General features: G+C 39.0%; 3 protein-coding genes and 1 pseudogene across 3 annotated transcripts; 3 read left to right on the forward strand and 1 right to left on the reverse strand.

The window, feature by feature from the left end:
• The first annotated feature begins 1,184 nt into the window (after nt 1-1,184).
• On the forward strand, nt 1,185-2,152 carry LOC149105486 (uncharacterized). Its single transcript, XM_089271731.1, has one exon. The coding sequence runs from the start codon at nt 1,243-1,245 to the stop codon at nt 1,837-1,839; it is 597 nt and encodes a 198-aa protein (XP_089127857.1). The 5' UTR covers nt 1,185-1,242; the 3' UTR covers nt 1,840-2,152.
• Nucleotides 2,153-5,462: 3,310 nt separating this feature from the next.
• On the forward strand, nt 5,463-6,502 carry LOC149105487 (uncharacterized; annotated as a pseudogene).
• Nucleotides 6,503-9,129: 2,627 nt separating this feature from the next.
• LOC110055451 (uncharacterized) lies at nt 9,130-17,494 on the reverse strand. The gene is made up of 4 exons (XM_089298978.1): nt 16,858-17,494; nt 15,233-15,401; nt 14,381-14,716; nt 9,130-10,577 (listed from the first exon to the last, which is right to left on the reverse strand). The coding sequence occupies exons 1-4, from the start codon at nt 16,931-16,933 to the stop codon at nt 9,935-9,937; spliced, it is 1,224 nt and encodes a 407-aa protein (XP_089155104.1). The 5' UTR covers nt 16,934-17,494; the 3' UTR covers nt 9,130-9,934.
• A 48-nt stretch (nt 17,495-17,542) lies between these two features.
• Nucleotides 17,543-23,057, forward strand: LOC110055412 (transmembrane protein 18-like). Its single transcript, XM_089298981.1, has 5 exons — nt 17,543-17,690; nt 17,956-18,073; nt 19,124-19,178; nt 20,593-20,686; nt 21,494-23,057. The coding sequence occupies exons 1-5, from the start codon at nt 17,610-17,612 to the stop codon at nt 21,593-21,595; spliced, it is 450 nt and encodes a 149-aa protein (XP_089155107.1). The 5' UTR covers nt 17,543-17,609; the 3' UTR covers nt 21,596-23,057.
• Nucleotides 23,058-23,615: the final 558 nt, after the last annotated feature.

Consider the following 23,615-nt stretch of genomic DNA (forward strand, 5'->3'; position numbering starts at 1 on the left):
TATAATCTAGCTATCCAGAATAATCTGCCAAATTATGCGCAACAATTTATAGGGCTTTAGTATACCAATCAATTGGAAAGCTCGTCTAACCCATAGCAATGACTACGGGGTATTTGAATCTATAATTTTCAGGTTTTGGTTGTTCAAATTTACATCTTCCTGGAAAAAATGGTATTCACATGCCCGATCATGTAAGACTCTTCTCAAACACCCGTTTTCAATTTCCACTGTGTCCCACGGGGATTAATTTCTCAGTAGCAAAACTTCATATCGGTCTTCAAACATATGGCATAAAGCCTTTCAAGAATTCCCTTGTTTTGGTGTCGCAACTTTACAAAACAGGGGGTTGTTCCTTGAAATCCCCTAGATTTACCACAATCAGTTGAGGCAGGTTTTTCAATTAATATGGGGTCAAGTTTCCCGCCACAATAGCAACCACTCATATTAAATCCCCGCCCCCTAGGGTACGTTGTATTTAGAGCTAGACAAGTTACTGGGATTTCGTAGGCGTCTACACTACAATGGTATTCGGATTCCCCACCGTTTACACATTACGTATACTATATTTATTTATACACCGAAAAATATTCATTACCACATTGTTATGATAAAAAAGGTCGACGTCAGTTATAACAACAGGTAGATCCTGTTTTACAGGATTGCCTTGTGGAAGCCTGACTCACAGTTGTTGTTAAGCCGATAAGTTTTCCTTTTTTAGAAAGCGTCTACGAGATTCTAATTCCTGTAAATGAACGGGTAGGCTATTCCATAATAGCACAGTCCAATCACAGGACCTACCACTCTTGAAAGATTTTAACAAAGGAAATTAAAAAGAGGTGTTAAACTCTAAACGAGAGTGGTATACGTATGTTTCATTGGGAAGACTTCACTAAAAGCGCTCCCCGTAAGCAAATTTGAAACTGAAGATGCTGAAGAAAGGGTTTTTGTTAGCTATCTACAAGTGATAAAATACTTTGAAACATATTTTATTTGATTTCTATTTTTCTTAAACTAGAGAAAATCTTAGTCCAAGAATCCAGCCAATCACAACATGTGTCTAGAGAAACACCTTTTCCTCGTACCAATGCCCGCCGGCGAGGAGAAACAGGAGGCCTTGGAACCGAGAATGATAATTCCAAAAGCTCGCTCAATCAAAGATCGATTTGTTGTTGAAGGACAAAGCTCGCTGTACGCAGGCTAACGACAGAAAGACGTCTCTTTTACGGGAAAAAGACATCATAAATGGCAAACTTTGGCCCTTGTCGAGTAGGCGCAGGGCTGGCCAACGTTCAACCAATAACAGATCAAACTTCATTTGTTGTCCACCCAGCTACTGGTCATCAGGGCCCATGTTTTGCCGTCAGCACTCGTCACATCTCGCGTCAATCTGACAGATATCGCGGACCGGACAAGATGTATGGTGGAATCATTATTTACGCCTATAACGGTGCAACAGATTGGTATACCGCCAACGGCACTCACTGCAAGAGTGGGCATGTGGTAATTACACGAACCGATACCAAAGCTTTTCAAGATCGACGAGCCGCATGGCCAGACGAGCCGGGCCAAGTACATGGCATCATTTACAGAAAAGCATTTGGGGAATCTTGCAAAGGTATTAACGTGATCGGAGAAGGATTCGGAATAGTGAATGGGGTGTTCCAGAAAACTTCAGGAACGTTTAATCCTGCCTATGATAATTACCACGACAGCAGTTCCTTGATGAATCAAGATTCAGCCCGATATGTGAAGGTAGTTGTCAATATCTGGAAGGATGCAGGACCCAAAGCTCTTCCGAACTTGGAGTATAGTGTGCAGGAACTGAATGCCAAAATTTAAAGGTAGTTAAACGTTAAAAGAAATCACTTTGAAAAGGAGGACAAGAAATATTTGAACGTTCGTTTCGTTTTCCAGGGAAGTAAGGAAAAGCATATGTTAAGTGTCCGTGAAAAGATTATCAATTTATTTCACTAGTAAACGAAGCTTACTTTTTACCGCTGATTTTAACATTTAGTTAAAACTACGATTTTTGAAATGACTGGTTCTTTACTTTAGTTTAGGTTAGCTTAGGTTCAATTCGCAAGAGAAGATATGTAAGCGAAAAAACAGGTCATCAAGGATTAAATAAATGTAGCCTTAGTTCATGCTTGTAGTGTTATTGATAGCGCATTCGATTCCTAGAAATTCCTCGTTCACCGACGATTGTTAAAGTCCGCTTCCGTAAAGGTACGCCTGGGACGATTTGTAATCTTTCTAAGAAAAGAATTCAATGTTGTATTGTATTCAACAAGCCATGCTCGATATGAACTGGAGACAAGGAGTTTTTGGCTTATTTATCCGTAAACAATGAATGAATATCGTGTGGTAGCAAATGCCGACGGAAGTTGTGAAATTGTGGACGGAAATTGTGGACCGAAATTGTGGACCGTAGAGGGAAGTACAAGTGTCCTCACCACCCCTCCAGCCCGTGTTTACATATGGTACCTTTTCAGAGTCCGGGGAGGAGGTACTCCAATTGGGTGTCTTTACAGGGTAGAGACAGTTAGAAGCTTATGGCCTTTCAAAATTTTTCGAACAGAAGAAACCAACAGCTGAGTCATAGATTGGGGGTTATGGAATCCAAGATTGTAGAAAAGTGTTGCCAGTGTGCATAACCTATTGTAGGTATGTGAAAGGGGTGCTATTGTTTGCAGAAAGTTCAGAGCAGGAAAACGTACTGCGCAGCTTTCTGCGCATCACTAGCCGCACTTTTGGCCTCAGGTTATAATGTAAGCGGCGGACTGGGCCGGCGGACTGTAAAAAGGTACGCAAGGATGTCACTCAGTTGATTTATTTATACCTGGAAAGGTATTAATTGTCTCAGCATTTCACTGTTAAGGAAAAAAACGCTCTAGCTGCCTGCTAAGACTGACTCTTTAGCTTATACATTCATCGGATTTCTTATAATATAGATGCAATATTTGTGGAAAAAAAATGTGTCTTCGCACCGAGATTTCTTGTATACCGCGGGAAAATAAAGGGCTCTGAAACCGTTTGTAGGTTAGTTTTTGTCCCAAAAAAATATTGATTCCCGACGAAAACAGTCCACCAGTTTTCCATTAGTGACGTTAAAATGTTGCTGCTTACCGGGCAAATTGGGAAAGCATATAAAGCTCGTAACATTTTTTTGTTTGCACGATCGATGAAATTCCCGCCATTTTTTCAAACTTTAGAACCTGGGGCACGCCCAAACTCGCACATGCTTGTTACGATTCTCCGCGCGGAATGCAGAAGGAGTATGACACGGTTGACTTTTCGTCCAAAAATGGCATACCAAATGGTAAGGGTTTGGGACCCTCCCCTTAAAAGGCTTTGGATGGGTATCCTCCGAATTTCAGGAACGTAATAGGGATAAATCCCTTGAGCTGCTTACATTTAAAGAGGGACTTGTCCCTGGAACTAAACCTTTTAAGTCAGTGTTTACACAAAGGGAATTTTCCCAGGGACTAATTCCTTGAATTGTTTATCCCCAGATTCAATATCCCAGACACGTACACCCGCGGGACTCAATCATACTTGTTCCCATAACAACAAAAATTGCTATAATTGGAGGAGGAGAAATTCACAAACATTGTTTTTCGGTTAATTAAAAATTGCCGATAGTGTATTTAGACCTCGGATTCAGACACGTCATGCAACCGAATGGACCAATGACGTAATGAGTGCTTCAAGAGTCAATCATATCGCACGCAGTGGTCTGGTGAAAATGAAAGCAAGCTTAATCGACACAAAAGTAGACTCCTTGTTCAGAGTATAAGACGCATTGTGCGCAGGCTAACTGTAAAAGATAGGTCTGCAATACGAACTTGTGCGGGATTTCAGTCAAATAAAAGTTGATATACATACATACATACATACATACATACACACATACACACACACACACATACACGCATACATATGTACATACATACATACATTTTATTTTGTTTTCAAATTAAAAATTACAATTATGACATGCCCGCTGATAGCTGAGCTAATGTAGGTGGGTCATGTTTACACGAACTATCAATATACAACTAGGTACAACTAAATACAACTGAAGGCAACAAGAGAACTAAAGAGACTAAAATTGACAACAATGACTAGAGACAACTAATAAACTAACGGTATTACAAATAATAAGTTGATGCGCTATGTATAAATCAGAGAAATTTTAGCTTTACAGAGAATAGGCCTACTCTGGGACCTAAAGTCGCCTTAAGTCGCCTAAAGTCGCCTTAAGTTACTATCGGTTACGCAGTGTTAAAAAGGTTTAAACACATTCAATTTGGCCCTGTGGAAGGTTATTAAACTTATAACTGTCACGTTAGGGTAAACTCCACGCTAACCCTATGGAGGAGGAGGGAGGATGGCCCAGTGGTTAATGCAATGGACCCCTATTGGGGATCATTGCATTGTGTTCCTACTCTCATAGTGCCTCTCCTCACCCAGATATATAAATGGGTACTGGTTACGGAACAGAAGGGGAGGGTGCAGCAGAGGTAACCTCCATAGGTGTGCTTTTAATTTTTTCGTTTTTTTTTTTTTAACACTCGTTCCCAATGCATTAGAGCTATCTAAAACTCCCCTTAAAGGGCCCTAGTTGACCACACCTTTGTTTCTATTTCCATACAAGAGTTTGGCTTTTATGTTTTATTGGGAGCATGTCAAAGCAAAGAAAATCACTGGGAAGCTACTAAAGATAGACGGACATACTTTCAGGAATACAACATACAGTAAAGCAACAAGACTTTGCCTCACCATGCATTATCAATAATTTTGATGGCATCGAAAATAGCAGAGGCTGACTAGGGTCCTTTTATAAGCTGAGGACCTGACAATTACTGTATTATGCCTCAAAGCCGTGGCTCCCTTATACATAAAAAACCCTAATATTATAACAGTCGTGCACCTGTCTAGCCCCCATGTTAGCAGGAATAATTTCTACATGTAGACAATACTTAAATAGGAATGACAATCTGATGTATACTCTCTCACAGATGGCTTTTTTTTTCTATTAAGTTTTAATTTTTTCCTTGTACTTCATTGTAAAAAGAGTTAATCAAAACGATGACACTCTGTGTTATCATCAGGAATTATATTTAGGAAAGATATAACAAATGACTATACTGCAATAATTTCATTTAAGCTTATTAATTTTTGTAAGACCTACAGTGTATAATTAATAAACAACAACAGTGAGATGTGTTCTAGATCATCAAGATGAAAAGAAACAAACAGAAAGATATTTCTGGGTTAAATTAAGGCTCAATTCTTTCTCATCACTTTTACACTGAGCAGTAAAAATATGGTCATCCAAAGTGACTTTCCATGTATGCAGCGAGAATAATAATTTATTTTTAAGGAGTAATCCCGCTGACCACTCGATCACAGTCTTCCGTTCGTTGTTCCCTATTCCTGCTTGTTGTAACATCCAAAGAGGAAGTTCAATTCGCTGTGAAAATCTGACTGCAAAAACGCCTTTTTGTGGATAAATGGCGTCAAATGAGTCAAGGAAGCCAGTATCCAGAGTCTACACTGGTGGAGCGCTGGCTAGAGTTCATTCCAGTGAAGACCAAACTTCATTTGTTGTCAGCTCAGCTAGTGGTTTTGGTCCATCTTTTATCGTAGAAACGCTTCACATCTCATCTCGCACATCCGACGCATATCTTGGAAGCGATAAGAAGTACGGTGGAATCGTTATTTTCGCGTGCGATGGTAAAGAAGATTGGTATACTGCAAACAAAACTCACTGCAAAAGAGGGGCAGAGTACATGGCATCATTTACAGAATTGCATTTGGGGAATCTTGCGATGATGTGACGATCGTTGGAGAAGGTTTTGGAATAATAGAAGGCCAGTTCAAGACCACATCAGGCGTGTTCAATCCTACCCATGGTGACGATTACCATGATAACACCGTTTACATGCACCCAGATTCAGCCCGATATGTGGAGGCATTAGTGAACATCTGGAAGCGAGCAGGACCCAACTTTCCTAAAAAGGAGAATCACATATACAGTGTGAAGAAATTGAGTGATTATATTGCTCAATCTGGAACTAAATAAACGTTAAAAGGCTGATCGATATGAAAAGAAGGCGAAGACGTTAGTTTCGTTTTCTTGGACAGCAATGAAGGGCAGATGTTTAGTATTGTACGTGAAAGACTTTTCTTTTACGACCAGACGAAGACTTAATTTTTACTTCTGATCTTGTCATTCGGTTAAAACTATGGGCGTTTGTAATGAGTGGTTCTTTTCTTTAGTGTAGCTGAAATTCGATATGTGAACGAGACGGTTCATAAATGATTAAACAAATGTAGACTTTATGCTTGACTTCCCATATCGCACTCACGGTTCCCAGAAAGTCATTGTGTAAGGGTATTGAGCGTTAGGTCCACGTTGCCTGGGGCGATTTAATACCTTTTCTCGGAAAAAGGGATATTGTTTGTGCTGTATTAAACAAGCCATGCTCGATCTTAATAGGACACTGAATGTTTTCTGTAACTTCCTGTCAGGAAGAAACGTTTGATTTATTACCAAATAGTATAACAATAATTGAAATATACATATTGCATAAATCAGAACAATGTAGGCTGTTAGGCACCCAAAATATTTTTGGAAACCGAAACTTCATGGATGCCCGTACCTCTACTCCGTGGCAAACAAGAGAATATAAATCATCTTCGAATGGTGCGCTTTCAACTTCCGCTGTGTCACAAGTGTTTTTTTTTTCTTGGTGAATCAGATGAAAGTATAAGCATACCAAATTTTTACAAGCAAAAACTACACATTCAGTAAAAATCGCTCGTAGTGTAAATTTTAGGCCTGGTTTTCACTACGACATAAGCACAAGCATTAGCATAACGAAAGTGAGGACGCACCCAACACAAGCATAAGAGTGTAGGCATGTGCGCAATAGATAATGCCTTAATTTTGGTTCGGAGGTTCCATATCTCCTCGATGTACAGTAAAACAAGATGGGGAACTCATGCTCATGTTTACTCCCCATATTAAACTTTGCGTTTAATTTCTGGTAGACAATGGCAGTGGATTAACTTCCTTTTACGGGCATTTTTATTGTTTGGAGCTTTGAGGCTCTTTTGTTTCTACAACAAAAGTTTGAAAGAACCGACGCTTAGCAAATTTCCGAGAGCGAGATTCAAAATCTTGGTTGACGACCATATGTTGACAATATCACCCTTCTCGGGGTGGGGTGAAGGAAATTTCGCTCAGAACAACTACAATTTTACCGGGGTTACGGGACGGAAAGTCTGTTACATGACGCGCGGGCTGTCGAAGTTTCAATGTATTTCCCTTCTTCGCGCAAACCGGCGAATGTCAACGTTCAGAAACTCGCTAAAAGGGCTAGGGTTTGTATTCTAAAATACAAATGGAAAAGGGTGAGCGCGAAACAACTGCAAGCAAACCCAGTCATCGGATAAGACACCGAAAAGTGAGGAGATTAGTATGATTTCAGTGATGCCAACCCCGGGGATGCGGCTTGAATACTGATCTTTTTTTAAGGCAACTAATGAATATAAAAAAGGGCCAGAAAAGAGATATAAAAGAGCATCACACATTCGAGTTAGTCATCGCTTTATTATCTTTGGTGGCTCCTAAAGGAGCCGTTTGTTTAAGTGAGCGCCTTCCCACTTGGCATAAGCATAAGCACAAGCACAAGCACAAGGGAAAAAGCTATTTTTATGCTTATGCTATGTCGTAGTGAAATCCTAGGCTTTACTGCGCTGGTGTTTGTTCTTTCAACCGAAATAAAATGAAGGTCTCTTGTGCGTTGCCGAAAATTTTCTCGGCTTATATTATAAACAAATAATACAGCATGACCAGCAGGTGGTATTCGGCTCGTGGTATTTTAAATATGTTGAAGTATCACCAGCCGGTACTATTGCCGAAATACCACTAGAGGTCATGCTATTTATTACCTAAACTAACAATGGCGACCTTACACTTAGTACAGAAAAAAAAAAAAAAGAAAGAAAAGAAAGAAAGAAAAAAACAACCCTCGGTGGAAGTTAGATTTAAACAGCTGTTGGTTTGTAAAGAAACTGTCCAACGGGCTGCGCCAGCGGGCAAGCGAAACACTTAACTACATTTATCAACTTGAAATCGTCCGCTTTAGCGACTGATAATGAGTGAAGCTGAAGTTTCGAGTGTTAGCACTTCACAGAGTTATTCAGCCTCAGTGTTAGGGAACTTCGCCAAATCCCTTTTGAAATTCTCTTTAATTTTAAAGGCGATACAAAACTTTATCATGTTTTGTTTTACGTCCACGCGCTTCAGCGGACACCTCGCGCGAATTTCGTAAAAGATATCCCTTTGCGCACTTTATTTTCAACTCTCCTCTCAGTGTTTGGAAATGTGGTAGTACAGGGTCTCCTGTATTTTGATATGTTTCGTCAAACACTGAGCCATTGTGCTTTGTGCACGGTCCAGGCCACAAAAAGAAATACATACATCAAATATCTTCGCCCACCTTTTAGCCATTTCCTTCTACTGATTCTGATGAAAAGTGTTGCACTTAATTCTTATCTAATGTATTTATTTTCTGTATGTTGGCTGCATCAATTCACTCCAACCGGGGACCCTTCTGTTTTTCGTTCGTGGGGTGCGCGAGAACATGCCTGTTGTTTGATATCTTCAAGAAGCGCATAAAGAAAAGGCGATCAAAGCCAAGAGCTGAGAAATCAGAAAATTCACGGGATTTTGTAGACCTTCCACTGCATATTGGTTCTACACAGTGTACATACTGTATATGCATTTTTAGTAATATTTAACACTTTCAACTGCATAGTGAGTAGCTAATTTCCGTTCATTCATCCCAGTGCCCTTAAATTAAAATATGCCATGGCAATCACGGAAAAAACTGTTGAGATACATCGACTTAATTCATAGTGGCCACGAGAATGGAAACAGATGTATGGTTCCTCTTCCTCCCCTCCCCCCTGTAATCAATGTTGGTTTTGGTTCTTGTCAGTTTTCGAAAAACATGTCCTAGATATAACATAACATCATGGAAGAGGGGAGGGTGCGCCCCCTCCCCCCATATTATGTCAGTAATGGCGCAACCTTTTCAGTAAAATTAGACATAATTTTCATGTAAATCAACAGGTTTAATTTTGCACGGTATTGTAGTTTTATCAATCGACACCGGTTATAAATTCAACGACAGAACGTTTCAATCAATTCTAAATTACACGAGGTTTCTTAAAATTTCAAGTAAATAAAAATAATGTTAAAATTAAAATATAATAAATACTTTTCTGTTCTGTTTTCTTTGAATAACGTTTAAGTGTTAAAAAGTTAGTAAAATAACTTTTTAACAATAGTAGGTCCTATTCGAACCGTGAAAGGTTAGTTTCGTGTCTTTTATTGAATCAAAAAATGCTAGAGAAGTATGAATCGTTTAGTTGGACTTTGCGACATGAATGCAGTGCTTTTAGGATTTAAATAGAGAACTAGAATTGACTTTTGGTCACAGTCGGGCTGAAGATGTCAGCTGCGCGACGTTTTAAGGGGGACTTAACGCTAAGAAAGCAAATAAACCCTAGAAAGAAAGAAAGAAAGTTGTCTGACATTTAGTGTATTTTACAGTGGAAGAGTAAGATACCTGAGTGGCCTGTAACTAAAATCACTCAGATGTAGAGTGCTCTATTATCGGTATTGGACAGGTTAATGTTTCTACAGCTCTTATTTTTTAACAGGAAGTAGTGTTATAAATCTCTTATCAAGTAGCGTACTGGAAAAATATCTGTCTTATGCTCTTTTTATACGGTCGTCGCTGCCGCCGATTTGTAAACCCAAGACCGAAGGGCGATATCCTCCCAGTACCGCCCTCGCTCTTGGTTGATAAAGATATCGATGTAAAATAAAATATTATCTTCAAAGGAGATTATATTACAGTTGGATGGTGGCTGGACTTCTCTCTTGCAATGGAGCCAGCTGCCGCGGACGAGGTAAGCTTTTTATGAGCGAATCTTCTGAATTCCCAGTCTGTCGTGTCTCGCTTCCTTCGTCGAAACCTTCATCAAATTCTCTGAGTTCACTCCGTGCTTTCTTCTTCTTTGTCTTTTTTCTATGTTTACGCTCGCGCGGCTCATCTGTGAAGCTTTTTCCTGTATCTTTATTCCTGTTCAAACTTCGATGCACTGGCATCGGAGTTGGGACTCTTTCTTTTTCACCTTCCTCCCACTGACCACTCAGCACAGCAGGCTCCAAAGTTGCACGTCCTTCCAAACTCTGATGCTTACTCTGTTTTGCTTTCTTTTTCCTTTTTCGTGCGAAGTCTCGTTCTTCGTCATTCTCAAACTGTTCTTGATGTTCGTTATTAACATAGGACCGTTCTGTTCTGTGCTTTCTCCTCCTCTTCTTTCTGGTATCGTCGCGCATAACGGTCATTGACACATTCTCGTCTGTCGCATTTTGTGTTGGAACACGCCCTTCATTACTGTTCACTACAGGCGGCTTGGAAGTACTTTCCCGTAGTTTCCTTAAGGTTTGTTTTCTTCGCTCGATATCAATCGCTTTTTGCCTCCTTTTGCTGTCGAAAGACATAATTATAAGCAATTAAAGTTGCTACCAACAATGTAATTCATAAACAGCAGAACCTCCCCTAACCGGACATTCTCGGGACCAGAAAAATGTGTCCATTATTAAGCGTTCGCCTACACGATTAGCGGAGGTTCGACTGTGCTTGCCAGAAGAAAGAACCTTCGCCGCTTTGTGGAGTGAGCGATCGTCTTTCCAGTGACAAGACCAATAAACTGGGTAATATTAACAAATCGAATGTGGTTTAGCGCGGTCTGTACTCTTATCGACAACGATACGCGTCATCGCAGTGATCAAAATGCTGTGGACGCCGAGTGAGTCCACAACAAATTTTGTTATACCTCCCAACTCAAATACGTTTTCCGATTGGAGGAGAACGTGTCACGTGCCATGGGTCAAAACTCACTAACTCCCTAGGGCGAACAAAACTCACTGACTCCCTTGGGAACAACAACTTGAACTTTCGACTCGCACGTGATCAGGTCGTGCACTTTGAAACGGCGGCAAATTTGTGTACCAGTCGGCCTGATGTCAAAAAGCCATTGAAGTCGGGCAACGTTTCTCACTAGAGAAGGCATTCATTATTCAAGAAAAGGGATTTATAAATCGGCAAAAACATATCGGATTAACAAAGGGAAAAATTTGAACATTCTGTGTCTTCAGAGCTTTTAATTGGGCGCCAAAAATGGGTCTCCCGAGTCCGGCAACTTGCTCTTCGTTTGCTTTGACCACTCGCCAGGTAGTAAATAGTTGTGTCATTTACAACACTTACAAAATATGCTCTTCCTTGTCAAATCAAACCCAGAATCTCGAGTTAAGCATTAGAAGAAGGCAAAGCAACTCAAGTATTGTCTTTATTTTTGTTAGCTGCGAAGAAAAAGACTGTTATCGTGTCGTTTCGGTAGGACAGCTCGGTTTGACTGCCACTCGTATACGGCGTCGACAAAACTTGGATCGGATTGGACCGGATCACGGATCGGATCACGGATCGGATCACGGATCGGATCAAGGAAAAAAAATTCAAAATTCAAAATTTTGTTGAGCAAATTACACTAGAGTGACCACTGTGAGCAGAACGTTTAATTCAATTCAGGTGTGATATTCCTTTATTCTTTTATAATATCAAGCCAACTTGCAGCTGGTCACAGATGAATTTTTTTCAGCCTGTTGGGTTTTGATTGCGATGATCAATCATGTCTCCATATCTTTCTCCGCAGTTCAGATAAATGATATTTCGTATATTCGCTTGCATCAAAGGTAAACTGTCATAAAACGTGTCAGTATGGTAATAATAGGACGAACGTATGAATCGAAACACAAAAACTAAAAACACTAATAATATTAAACACCTGATGATTTCAAACAATTTCCCTTTCTGAGACAAGTCTAAACTTTTACAAGATGTGAGTTTGAATACGATATTTCGTACTGGAATAATACGAAACAGACCATTTGTATTTCAAGGAAATACAGCTGTTTTACAAAAAAATATAGGAATAACATCGATAGTGTGAACGATAACGCAACCCGAGAATAGACAACATTTTAGGAGTTACGTCACGATTTTTAAAGTCATTTTTTGGGTCGTAAAGAGTTGCCTTTATATGGAATAAACCCTTAAAATGATCGTGTTCTAGGATAGAAAGCATTTAAGAGGCAAGAACAAATCAAAACGGAATGAGGATCGTTAAGGAGGGCAAAGATTAACGAGGACTGCAAATGACGAACTTGAAAAACTAGGCTAGTTTTTTCAAGATGCGCAAATCGTGACGTAGCTCCTTTAAAGCAAGTCGTGTCCTTAAGCTTTCGTACGTAAGCTTTCTCATTAACTGTAACGCTAACTGTATCGCTCACATCTGACACGAAAAAGTAGCCGAGAATTAGCTACTGATACTAACAACAATTTCAAAAACGAGAATGGGAGGTTCACGCAAACTTCAAGCCAACTAACTTTGAAATATAACTACATCTGCCTGTTCATTACAATTTAAATTCGTCGTAAATCAGGCGCTTATGTGGCTTTTTAAATGACCTCTTGTCATTCTCTGTAATTAACATGTCATTGCGTCAAATTCGGGATTCTTATTTTTATTTAACATATTTTAGTTTTCCACTTTTATTTTTTATTTATTATTATCTTATAAACGATTTGATTTTTTTTTTCTTTAAAACGTTTTTTTTTTCTGTGATCCGATCCGTGATCCTATCCGTGATCCGATCCATGATCCGATCCGTGATCCGGTCCGGTCCGGTCCGGTCCGATCCAGATTTTGTCGACGCCGCGCTCGTATACATCATTTTTTCGCAGTTTTTTTCTATTTTTGAGTTGGGAGGCATAACAAAACACTTAATGACTGGCCCCTCTGGAAACAGTGAGTTTTGTTTTCCCTCGACCTCAATGCTCCGGAAACACTGAGGGTCTCGGGGAAACAAAACTCACTGTTTCCCTTGGGGTCAGTCATTAAGTGCTTATTGACCACTGTGATGAAGCGTATCGTTGTCGATAAGAGTACTGACAACGCTAAACCACATTTTGATTTGTGTTTTTACCACAATATCAACGTCAAAGAAAATGATTTTTCAGAGCGCGAGCTGGAAAAGACATTGCGTGACACATTGACGCGAGCAGCGTTGTCTCGACTTATCGACAACGGCAAATAAGCCAATCAGATTGCCAGATTAGTAGCAATTGTGGTAAAATAGTAATTTCACAGTGTTTACGGCCCTTGTTCCAACAAACTTAGAATTCTACTGCCGAGTATGTAAGTGCCAGGCTGACTGAAATTCTTGGGAAAAACGTTAGCCAACGACTACGAATCTTTCAGAACATTTACATAGATTTCACATTAAAGACTTTCAGAATAGATAACGCAGTTACCGTTGAATATACGTGTATAGATGTTTTTTGGAGAAAGATCCTCCAGGAAAATTTTCAGCAGTCATTTGCCCAAATGTCGTTAATGAAAGAAGACACATTGAGGGCTATTCATGGTAATACTTATGTCAACATAGGTTGTTTTGTGATTCCTGTCTACCCAGTAGGACACAGTTAAGAATGTTCAACGTGATCAGTTATAGTTGACAAGGCTATAGAATTCTTGCTGCATTTTAGTTACAGAGGCGATGTGATGATTTCTGTTGCGCACATGTTTGTGAGTTCAGAACTAGAGGGGTGAGGGAAGATTTGATTTATGAATATTCATCTCCATAAATGAACATTAAAACGAACCACAAACAATTTCCACAAAGGATGACAAAAATGATCTCTAAAATGGAACACAAGGTTGGCAAACGATTTCCAAAATGGGGCGGCAAAAATTAATGATTTCCAGTGTGATCTATTATTACCAAACTGGATAAAAAATCTGTAAAGAGAGGTCACATAAACCTCACTGGCCAAAAACGTAAGTCCTCATCTGATATTAAGAGGCAATATTCACCTCAGTGGCATGCTGGCTTAATGTTTAGTGCACTGTACTCTACATTGATCCATTCAGGTTTGAACCCTGGTCAGGGTCACTGCGTTGTGCTTTTTAGGCAAGATACTACTCTCTGAATTGGTGGATAAATGGGTATGGCAAAATTAATACTGGGGTAACCCTGTGATGGACTAGCATCCCATCCAAGGGAGAGTGAAAATAGTCCTAGTCAATTGATGTTTTGGAAACTAGAAGTAAGCGCAGGCCTGCTAGACCACTTGGCTTGAACACACTACACCTTACAGTGTAATTAGGAGTGGGCAAAACCCTCCCTGTTTAAACAGATACTCAACCTGGATTACTTTTATTGACCTACCTGGCACAATGAAGACAGCAAGCCACAAAGCAGAGCACAATTAACACTGAAAAGCTTATAGGTATCATGATGTAGTTCATTTTATTGTCAGCGCTGTTGTCTTCAGATTCAGAATCACTGGCCATGTTGATAGACTTGATTTCAGCACCAACAGCGGATGTTATGTTGCTCTTGTGATCTTGTAAAATCTCCTGGAGTGTTGCTCCCGGGATAATATTCTGGTTGTCTTTCTGTATGTCACTTCCATCTGGCAGAGAGGCAAACAGCTTCACCTGGAGATCTATCTCTTCTTGTTTGGGAGACTCAACCACAACCACATTTTTGATGCTGAATTTTCTGAAAATGAGAATCAGCTTTCAGTATATATTTACTGCACCTTTCAAAAACATGTAAACCCTGAACTTCAAAATCTAACTTGCTATTATGTTTTTGGATGCCATCAACATAATTACAATCTGACAACCCATGAACCTTGAGAAACAGAGACAAAAAAAAAATTGTAATTTGATTTCCCATAATTGTTTTCAGTTGATGAAAGATTGGAAATTTGAAAATTCAACAAATGGTCTAAACTTGTAGGGAAATTTCAGCTCTTCCATTTAGAACAGAAATTGAAAGTGTGCAATTTCTAAATGGATTTTCCAGAAATTCCGTGTCTATTTGACTGTTAACCAAAATTTCCAGTTTTTTCACCTGAATGGTAGGCACCCCACATGTGAAGCAACAACCCTTGCTCAGTTATTTGACCTTGAAACCCTATAAAAAGAAACAACTTTTTCCAGGACTAACATGTAATGAGGCTGTTAATGGACCAGCCATCCATGTGCTAGTGCAACTGTATGCTGTTAGTACCTTGATTCATTCCAGAAATTCAAAGAACATCTGCTTGGGTTGTTGGAGCAAGCCACATTAATTACATCCAAGACAATCTTCTGAAGAAAAGCAGTTTTGTTTCCAGTATTCCAATTAGAAAGAGTGACATCTTGAAATAACAATGCAACTGTGTTCTTCTTGTGGTTATCTGTTGAGTACAACATGTGGCACACTTGGAGAATAACACATTACTAGGTTATCTCTCTCCCCTGTTGTTTAAGGAGAATTTGCATAGTAAAAAATCATCCTCAGAGATCTAAGAGCAATAGACAGAAGATCAATTCAATCAATTGACTGATCGATCGATCGATCAGTCAGTCAGTCAGTGTGCCAACCTGCCAGTCCATCAGTTAGCCAGTCAATTCAATTTAATTCAGTCAATCAATCAATCAATCAATCAGTCAGTCAGTCAGTCAGTCAATTAATCAATCAATGAATCAACCAGTCAATCAATCAATCATTTGATCGATTGATCCATCAGTCAATCGGTCAGTCAGTCAGTCAATTCAATCAATCAACCAACCGACTGACTGACCGACTGACCGACCGACCCATTGATTGATTGATTGCATAAGCCCCCATTGAAAGCCAGTTCCAGTCCAGTACTGAAAATACAAATATGGCCTATTTACATGCAGTGATTTACATCGATGGATGTAACTTGGTAGATTTGCATTCAACAGTCTTTGGATCATTTTTCCACAGAGTTACTATTAAGTATTGGAGGTATTGTTTGTCCAGTACATCCACCATAAAACCCTCTATAAATCTAAGGAATATGATCATTATAAAATGTTAAAAGTAACACCAAAATTTGCATTTTAAGGTGAATTTTGACCATGTTATGACCACTGGAAACCAATGTGTAATTATTTCATATGTAAAACTAAGGCAACAGAATAACCCCAGCCCTTATCCTAACCAAAAGCTTTTTAACTTTTGTAATTCTAAAATTAACCCTACTGTATCTAAAAGAATTCAACCCTGAAACGAATTACTAAAAGTAAAAGTAAAACTATCATTGCAACCTCCAATCGGTTTTGTAATATGGATTGCAGACTGAAATGAGTTTTATTTAATTTTTCACCAACACTAATGCAATTCTCTCCAGAATATTATGTAAATCAACTTTCCTTTATTTGCACACAAATTTTCAAAATGAAAGTTTACCATTTAACTTAGCCAAAATGCATATCTAGGGATGTAGCACAGAAACCAACTTCTCCTATTAAACAGATAAACATATAATCTTGTATTCTTACCCTTACACGTACTACAATAAGTATCACATAAGAACTACTCTGATTTCATAACAAAGAGAAGACATAAAACAGTTTACAAATTGTGTGCTTCAGATTGACGCAACGCAACGACTGCTGGATTGGGGCAAGTTAACTTAAACGACAGAATGTAAGAACGCTCATACCTAGCAAGTTTTCGATCGTTGAACATGTATGTATTGAACAAAGCACTCTGTCAGTCACCAATTAACGGATCCATAACAAAAGCTTCCGAAATTTTATCACTTGATCGCGTTTTGATCAAATGCAATAACTGATCTGAAGCAGAGATGACAAACTGACCTACGCATATAAACCACTTACCAGAGGAGTCACTGCTTTTAACCACAAGAAAAACAAGTGACAACAGCCCAAGAAGTTGACAACCACGAAGAAACATCACTTCTTCGATCGCAAATGTTTTCACCGCAGTTTCGTATCTCTCGCAAGCGGTTTTAATAAGATCAATCACAGCATCGCACGAAATTTAAACCGCGAAGGATCAAAATTCTCTAGTACCGTAAAGCGATCGCGGCCACACTTCGTTTTGATATGTTCTGATCCCTGGAAATTCATGGCGCTGGAAGGTTCGATCGCACCGAAGGATAATAAGATATTACTTGGCAACAGAAAATCGATCACGGCAACAATATTGAAATGAGTTCTATGACAGCAGCGGGGGTTTAACATGACTCACAAACAATACCTTCAGGGTATTAACAAAACAAACAGACCTTGAAATTTATATGAATCAAAGTGCGCGCGAATTGCTTTTAGAGCTGGAACTTACTGATTGATAGAAGACGCAGAAATGACTTTGTCAAGAATTGGCTACTTCAGCACTTAAAGTAGCATAGACAAAGAGGTGTATACAGGACATCTGCAGGCTTTTTGGTATGCAAATGTTTGTTTGCAGTATTTGTCCGCCATTTTGGATTCGCCGCTTGCTGGCTCCCTTCCCGACCAGCGGTAGTCTCGTCTCTCAGTCTCTCCAGTCTCACTCTTGCACGCCATTTTTGAACGCCTGACAGAAATCGTGTTTCTTTCTTCTTTTGTGAACTCAGAAAAACGTTGCGATGAAAAAGTCTTTCTATCCAAGTGGTAATGAATGGATCCTCACTACGCAAATTGACAGCATGTGGGAAGTTCTCAAAGCAGTAAGGAGGCTATTAGTTTTTTATGTGCAATTCTCTTTTTCAAACGTTTTCAGGTGGAATCCCGATTCTCGAACCCTCATTTTTTCGAACCTCCCGATAACTCGAATCAACAGTACATGTAATTTCCTCTCCTTAGTCGAACACTGTAATTTTTTCTCGAACTATTCGATTTTTTGAACCAATTTTTGTTTCCCTCGGAGGTTCGAAAAATCGGGATTCCACTGAAGCTGTTTAGCTTGAACATAACCTGATATTTTTGTTTCAGGTTGACTGGAGTGAATATTGGCTGATAGGCCTGATAATTTTTCACACTGTAACGTTCTTATGCGTCCTCACCACACGAAAATACACAAACTTCCAAGTGGTTCTATTTTTGCTGCTTTGTAAGTATCAACATTAAAACAATAAGTATATCAACTTCTTATAACAAAGGTAGAGGGAAAAGTATTTGGAAAAATTCAAGAATTCCAGTCAGGTATGAATATCAGTAATATAAATTTAAAATTATGTGCCACGCTGACCTATATGAACATTAACAACAACATCTGTAACAACTTAGTTTTGATTCTAAGAACTTTGACCTTGGTCAGTTTTTAAAAAGCCAACTGAATTACTGGCTATTTAACACTTCACCAGTTTACATGTTATGATATTCTTCCTAAGCTGAGTTTTTTTTCTTGTCAACTCTGAACTGTATATTAGATGAAAATAATATTTAAACAAGAAATAAAGTAGACTACTTCTAGGAAGAAAACTGGTTGAGTGTCAATTTTACTCGCTTCAGTGCTTGTCTCTTTGTTGAGTGGAAAAACTCCCAGGCTAACCACCACAAAAGTTAATCGACAATAACATCATGCAAGTGATGTCCTTTCTGTGAACAAATTGTATTAGTTGTGGGTGCTAGTGTATTTCTTTGTTCTATTTCCTTTCCTTCATAACCCTAGGTCATTTCTTTTGCAAATTGTGGTTCAAGAAAGTACCTAGAAAGAGCCAGCAGTCAATTGATATGTACAATATCTCACATTGGTTCACATTTGATCAAACTTTTTGTTGATACCAACATGTTGCTTTTGATATACACGCCATCTTCTTGTGAGTAATGTATTCCATATTAAATGCTTCAGGGATTCTCGAGAGTAGCTAGATTTGTTTCATTGAAACCAGGGGGTTTTTGGTTGTTTCCAGAAAGTATTGCTTTAACATGCCCTTCTGCCTGCCCCCCCCCCCCCCTTCTCCATGGAGAGAAAACATAAGAATGAGTGGAGCTACATGTATTAATACTCTTCTTTTGAGACTGCAAATGTAGTTCTGTAAATTAATGTCCCAAATTTTAATCTTAAAAATACCAATACTGGTAAATTTTACTTTACACTGCCTGGTCGTCTGAGACATATTTATTGAGAATGTTCCTTCAATTTTGTTTTTGTTTCTAGTGGGTCTGGCATTTGTCTCAGAGCAAGTTAATATTCTAGGAGCGAAATATTGGAGGTTAGTATAAGCCACCTTGTTTTGAAATTATTCATTAAAAGGTGATGTCAAAATTTTGTGTCAAATAAATTACCTTTATGAGACCATTGATAAGACATTTCTTTTTAAAACCCAACATGCTCATAGTTTATTTCCTTAAAGCAATATGAATCCATAATATTGATCTCATAATATCATAATTATCTTATGTAAATGAAAATAAATATTTTGATTGATTTGCTTCTTTCCAGCAAAGTTAATAGTAACATTGTTGTTTAGAAATTGAACTTAAGACCCTAATATAAAGTTTATGCTCTGGTTGACGATGATCATCATAATCTAGAGTGCTCTGATGCAAGCAGTGGCCCAAAAAGAACTGGTGTGACTGCTTTTAATTTGCAACTTATTGTTCATATACTGGTATTATCAGCCTGGAAAATTTTGGACTTCGTGACATCACGGGATGTATATTAATATAGGTTGAGTTACAAGTTATGGTATCAAAAGTTGAGTTTTATGGCCATTTTTGAGCAGTTGTTGTTTGCTTTGTTCATTGCCTTAACACAGTTCAAAACTTGAACAGCATGAAATGTTTCAAATAGTTTTTGGGTAAATTGTGTGGACCCATGTCTATCAGCAAGATCCTACAGGAAAACTAAAATCTCAGAACATCAAAAATGCTGTTTTATCCCTGCAACAATATGATTGCTGTGATGTTGTAATGAGACTGGAAGGTAGTTAAATATTCGACTCTTAGAAGACTGTTCCTGTTTATAAAGTTTATTTAGGCTAGCAGCCTGTTTTAAGTTGAACCAGTACTCTTTGCATGACTTGCCCTAAATCCTAGCAACCTTTGCACTCCACATAATTAAATCAACTAATCCCTAGTTGTGCAGAGTAGACTAGTAGAGCCAGGGTTCTAAAAAAAGGCTGTAACTAGCCTGTTCCAGGCTCTCGGTCAATGGGTACGATCAAAAATGTGGCTGGGCGACGAGTGACGAGTAGGGTCTGGTAGACCCTGCTTGTCCCATGCCCGTTTTTTCGATTGTCCAAACTGACCAAGAGCCTGGAACAGGCTAGGCTGTAACCTGTAACACCTGCTACAGCAGAGTGTGCCTGACGGGCCCTTGATGTTACAAATGAACTTAACTCAGTACATGTTACAATTCACCCACAAAATAACAAGTTTGTTACAGGTGTGAAGATCAAAGCTACAGGTGAATCAAAACTTAGTGAACGCCCTGTAGGCTGTGGGCAAATTCCATGTACTTCTACAGGGACTTAGGGGTGAAAGAATAATTTCCTGACAAGCTAGGAATATAATAGCAATTACTTCTGATCTATTCTGCTGCTTTTACTTTTGGAATGTTCTGTTTCCATTTGAAGAGAGATATTGGATCCATATCTACTGTTTATTGATGATTTATATTTGCAGGATGTTTGCCAGAGAGCAGTATTTTGATTCAGCTGGGATGTTTATAACTGTTGTGTATTCAGGTCCGATACTTCTCAACTGCTTTATTATGACTGTAAGTAATTTTAATTAACCATTGCCCACAAATAAGTTGTAAATTTTCTTTCAAGTCTTGTGAGGGTGTTTGATCTATATTTCCTTTCAGTATAATTTACTCAAATCCAATAAGAGGTTAATAATTAAACTTGAAAGAGCAACTTACAATAATTGGTTATTATTGGAAATCCTAATGCAAATGATTACAAGATGGGATCCTTTCAGTTTATGGTGTCTGTCAAGAACTGATTCAATGATTCTCCTTCTCAAAATACATAATTTTGAAACAAGTAAATAACCTATGGACCGATCGATACCCTAAATCGGCCTTCAGTCGACATCTCCATTAACACTTAATTGACATCTCCATAGATACTAGCCCAACACTCAACTGACATCTCGGTCAACAGTCAGTCGAGAGTTGTCTAATTTTTGCAGCTATGCCACTGAGTGTCGATAGATACATAAGAGTCGACTGACACTCTGCCAACTGTCGACCGACTGTCAATCAAGTGTTTATCTAGTATTGACAAAGTGTTGATTGGGAAGTCAATTGAGTATCGATCAAGGGTCGATCAAGGGTATTGATCAACACTCAACTGTGGATACCTTTAGTTTACATGATCTTAACGTCCTACTGCTGTTAGGAAGGTTGTGCGTTTGATTGCCATTGGGGACTTATAGTCTTTTGTTTATCCTTGACAATGGCTACAAAATTTACATCTTTCCATATTTTTTTTTAAAATTTGCTTACAACAAATTATCATCAGAATACTTAATGTGCTTGTGTATACAGTGACACATATTGTCATTGAATATCTCCTAGGTTCTTTGGTTGTGGACAGCAGGGAAAATGCTTATAGTGGTGAAGAGGGGACAGCTGAAAGAACGACGGAAAAAAGAAGCTGAAGATAAAAAATCCAATTAGCGTGAACTATAAGGAATAACATAATGAATACTACTTATTGAAAGAATTAAGTGCTGTACTTCTTAATAGCTAAGCTTAAAAATGTTAATAAGTGCTCTTAGGTGGGGAATTGAATACATTTTTGTTTACAATAGTTAGTTTCTACTTTGCAAACTTGGGACAGTAATAGGTTGCCTAATGGTTTGCGTGCTGGATTCTTGATCAAGCAATGCGGGCTCAAACCCCAGTCAGAGTTTGTGTCATGTCCTTGAACAAGACACTTCACTAACTCTCACAGTGTCACCCTTCAGTCTCCAACAGGCGTCTAAATGGTTGCCTGTAAGCTTTCAAGGCATCCTGACAAAAGTTTTGATGGGTAAGCTGTGATGGATAAGTAGAAATAGCAATATTCCCAATTGCTTCATGATGTAAGAAACTAGAGATAAACGCTGTGCAGATTAGTCACCTGGCTTCTCCAATCTGTTGGACTGGAGTAGACTTCACGTGTATTTTAGACGCATGTGTTAGCTGCAAACTTAGTCCGTAAACAAGCTTCCATCCGAGCGGAAGAAAAACAAAAGAAAAAAAAAACCGTTAACGAAGGGAGCCAAGCTTGGCCTAGACCGCTCTCGGCCCACTCTGCGCGCCGGTATCTGTTGTCGCCCTATACCCCAATCTGGAACCTGTTCACAGGCTACTGCAAACAACGTAGTTCTTTCCAACCTTGTAGCCTATGACCTAGCTGACAGACACGTGGCTGAATCGAGTCCGTGGTGTTTTTACTTCCGGTCACTAAAGCTAATCAAAATCGATCTTGTAACGGAACTCTTGCTCGTGTCACCAAGTTTGCGCAGTAAGGAACGAAATCTACTCTCTTTTGCTTAATAGCAGGTTGGCGGTACGTTATGTGGAGAGTGCCTCTCTTGTCTTCACTGAGCAGAAAGAGAAGGGAATTTCAGTCTCGCAGGGTACTTTAGGGGAAGAGGAAAAGGTTTCCATAGCTTGCAGTACTGTGATCTGTAGAGCTGTTACATATAAGATCGTTAGGAATAATTAATATATTGAGTAGCTGCACGCTAAATACAAAGAATGTATTTGATGATCAGCAAAATTCTCCTTACATGACTGTACTTATTTATTCTGCCCCTGTCTCGTTCCCAGAGCCCACGTGTCTTTTGGTCAGCGCCAAGACATGGAGCTCTGAAATGAAATGTAACAGTCCTCAGTTTCCACTGGACGGTTTTTAAATGCTATCCAATACACATTCTCATCCCCTCTCATTTTGTTTGTTGAAAATTTGTGTTGTTCCATTTGGAGGAGAATTCTCACCGGTTTTTTCACGCAAATGGGAAGCGCTCAAGTACGTTTAGTCATAGATATATGTAGACAAAAACAAGATGGAAATTTTTCAAATCAGCTGAGCAGTGAACCGTCAGCGATAAGACGAAGACTAAATAAAAGTATTTTGTCAGTTTTCTCAGTATGGCGGCCATTTTGCTGATGGTTTTCAGAAACTAGGGGTACTTACCATTTACATGAGAAAACCCGAAATTCCAGTTGGAAAATCAAATGGTTCGCGCCATTCCATTTGGGAAGCTGCAGAAATTATGGGCTGTGATTTGAGGTGATGCTATTTTTCTACTCTTTTAAGTCTCTCTAGCTGATGTGGACATACTTTCTAGCGATTCCCTCTCCCGCGACGTCGCATTTAATTGTTTAATGTTTATGCCTGAAATTTCCAACCGGATGGTTTTTGTAAATGGTAAGCACCCTAGAAGTATACATTGCTCCAGTGGCTAAAAATGTTACTTAGAAATTATACGATGTCAAGAGATTATCAAGGTAAGAGAGTGAATCCCCCATATAGGCCTTCTACCCAAGGTAATCCCTCTTAAGTTATTTTTAGATATGGTACCCAGTTCTTCCGAGGATGTTGCTCGCGCGATGCGTGGACAGTCCAAGCGACTTTCTCGAATTTACCAGGGACGATATGGCGGGAACGTTATTTTATATGTTATGGTTTCGTTTCATAGCAGAGATG

Source organism: Orbicella faveolata, unplaced genomic scaffold (assembly GCF_042242905.1).
Source record: "Orbicella faveolata isolate gen_17 unplaced genomic scaffold, um_ofav_v1 contig_34, whole genome shotgun sequence".
NCBI classification, from domain to species: domain Eukaryota; kingdom Metazoa; phylum Cnidaria; class Anthozoa; order Scleractinia; family Merulinidae; genus Orbicella; species Orbicella faveolata.

Excerpts from the sequence above, each read along its gene's own strand:
- LOC110055412 (XM_089298981.1), top strand. The coding sequence starts at position 17,610 with ATGAAAAAGTCTTTCTATCCAAGTGGTAATGAATGGATCCTCACTACG. Across the intron at positions 17,691-17,955 it reads TGTGGGAAGTTCTCAAAGCA|GTTGACTGGAGTGAATATTG; the intron begins GTAAGGAGGCTA and ends TTTTTGTTTCAG. Across the intron at positions 18,074-19,123 it reads GGTTCTATTTTTGCTGCTTT|TGGGTCTGGCATTTGTCTCA; the intron begins GTAAGTATCAAC and ends TTTTGTTTCTAG.
- LOC149105486 (XM_089271731.1), top strand. The coding sequence starts at position 1,243 with ATGGCAAACTTTGGCCCTTGTCGAGTAGGCGCAGGGCTGGCCAACGTT.
- LOC110055451 (XM_089298978.1), bottom strand. The coding sequence starts at position 16,933 with ATGTTTCTTCGTGGTTGTCAACTTCTTGGGCTGTTGTCACTTGTTTTT. Across the intron at positions 14,717-15,232 it reads AATTTCTGGAATGAATCAAG|AAAATTCAGCATCAAAAATG; the intron begins GTACTAACAGCA and ends TCTCATTTTCAG. Across the intron at positions 10,578-14,380 it reads TGCTGTCTTCATTGTGCCAG|CAAAAGGAGGCAAAAAGCGA; the intron begins GTAGGTCAATAA and ends GTCTTTCGACAG.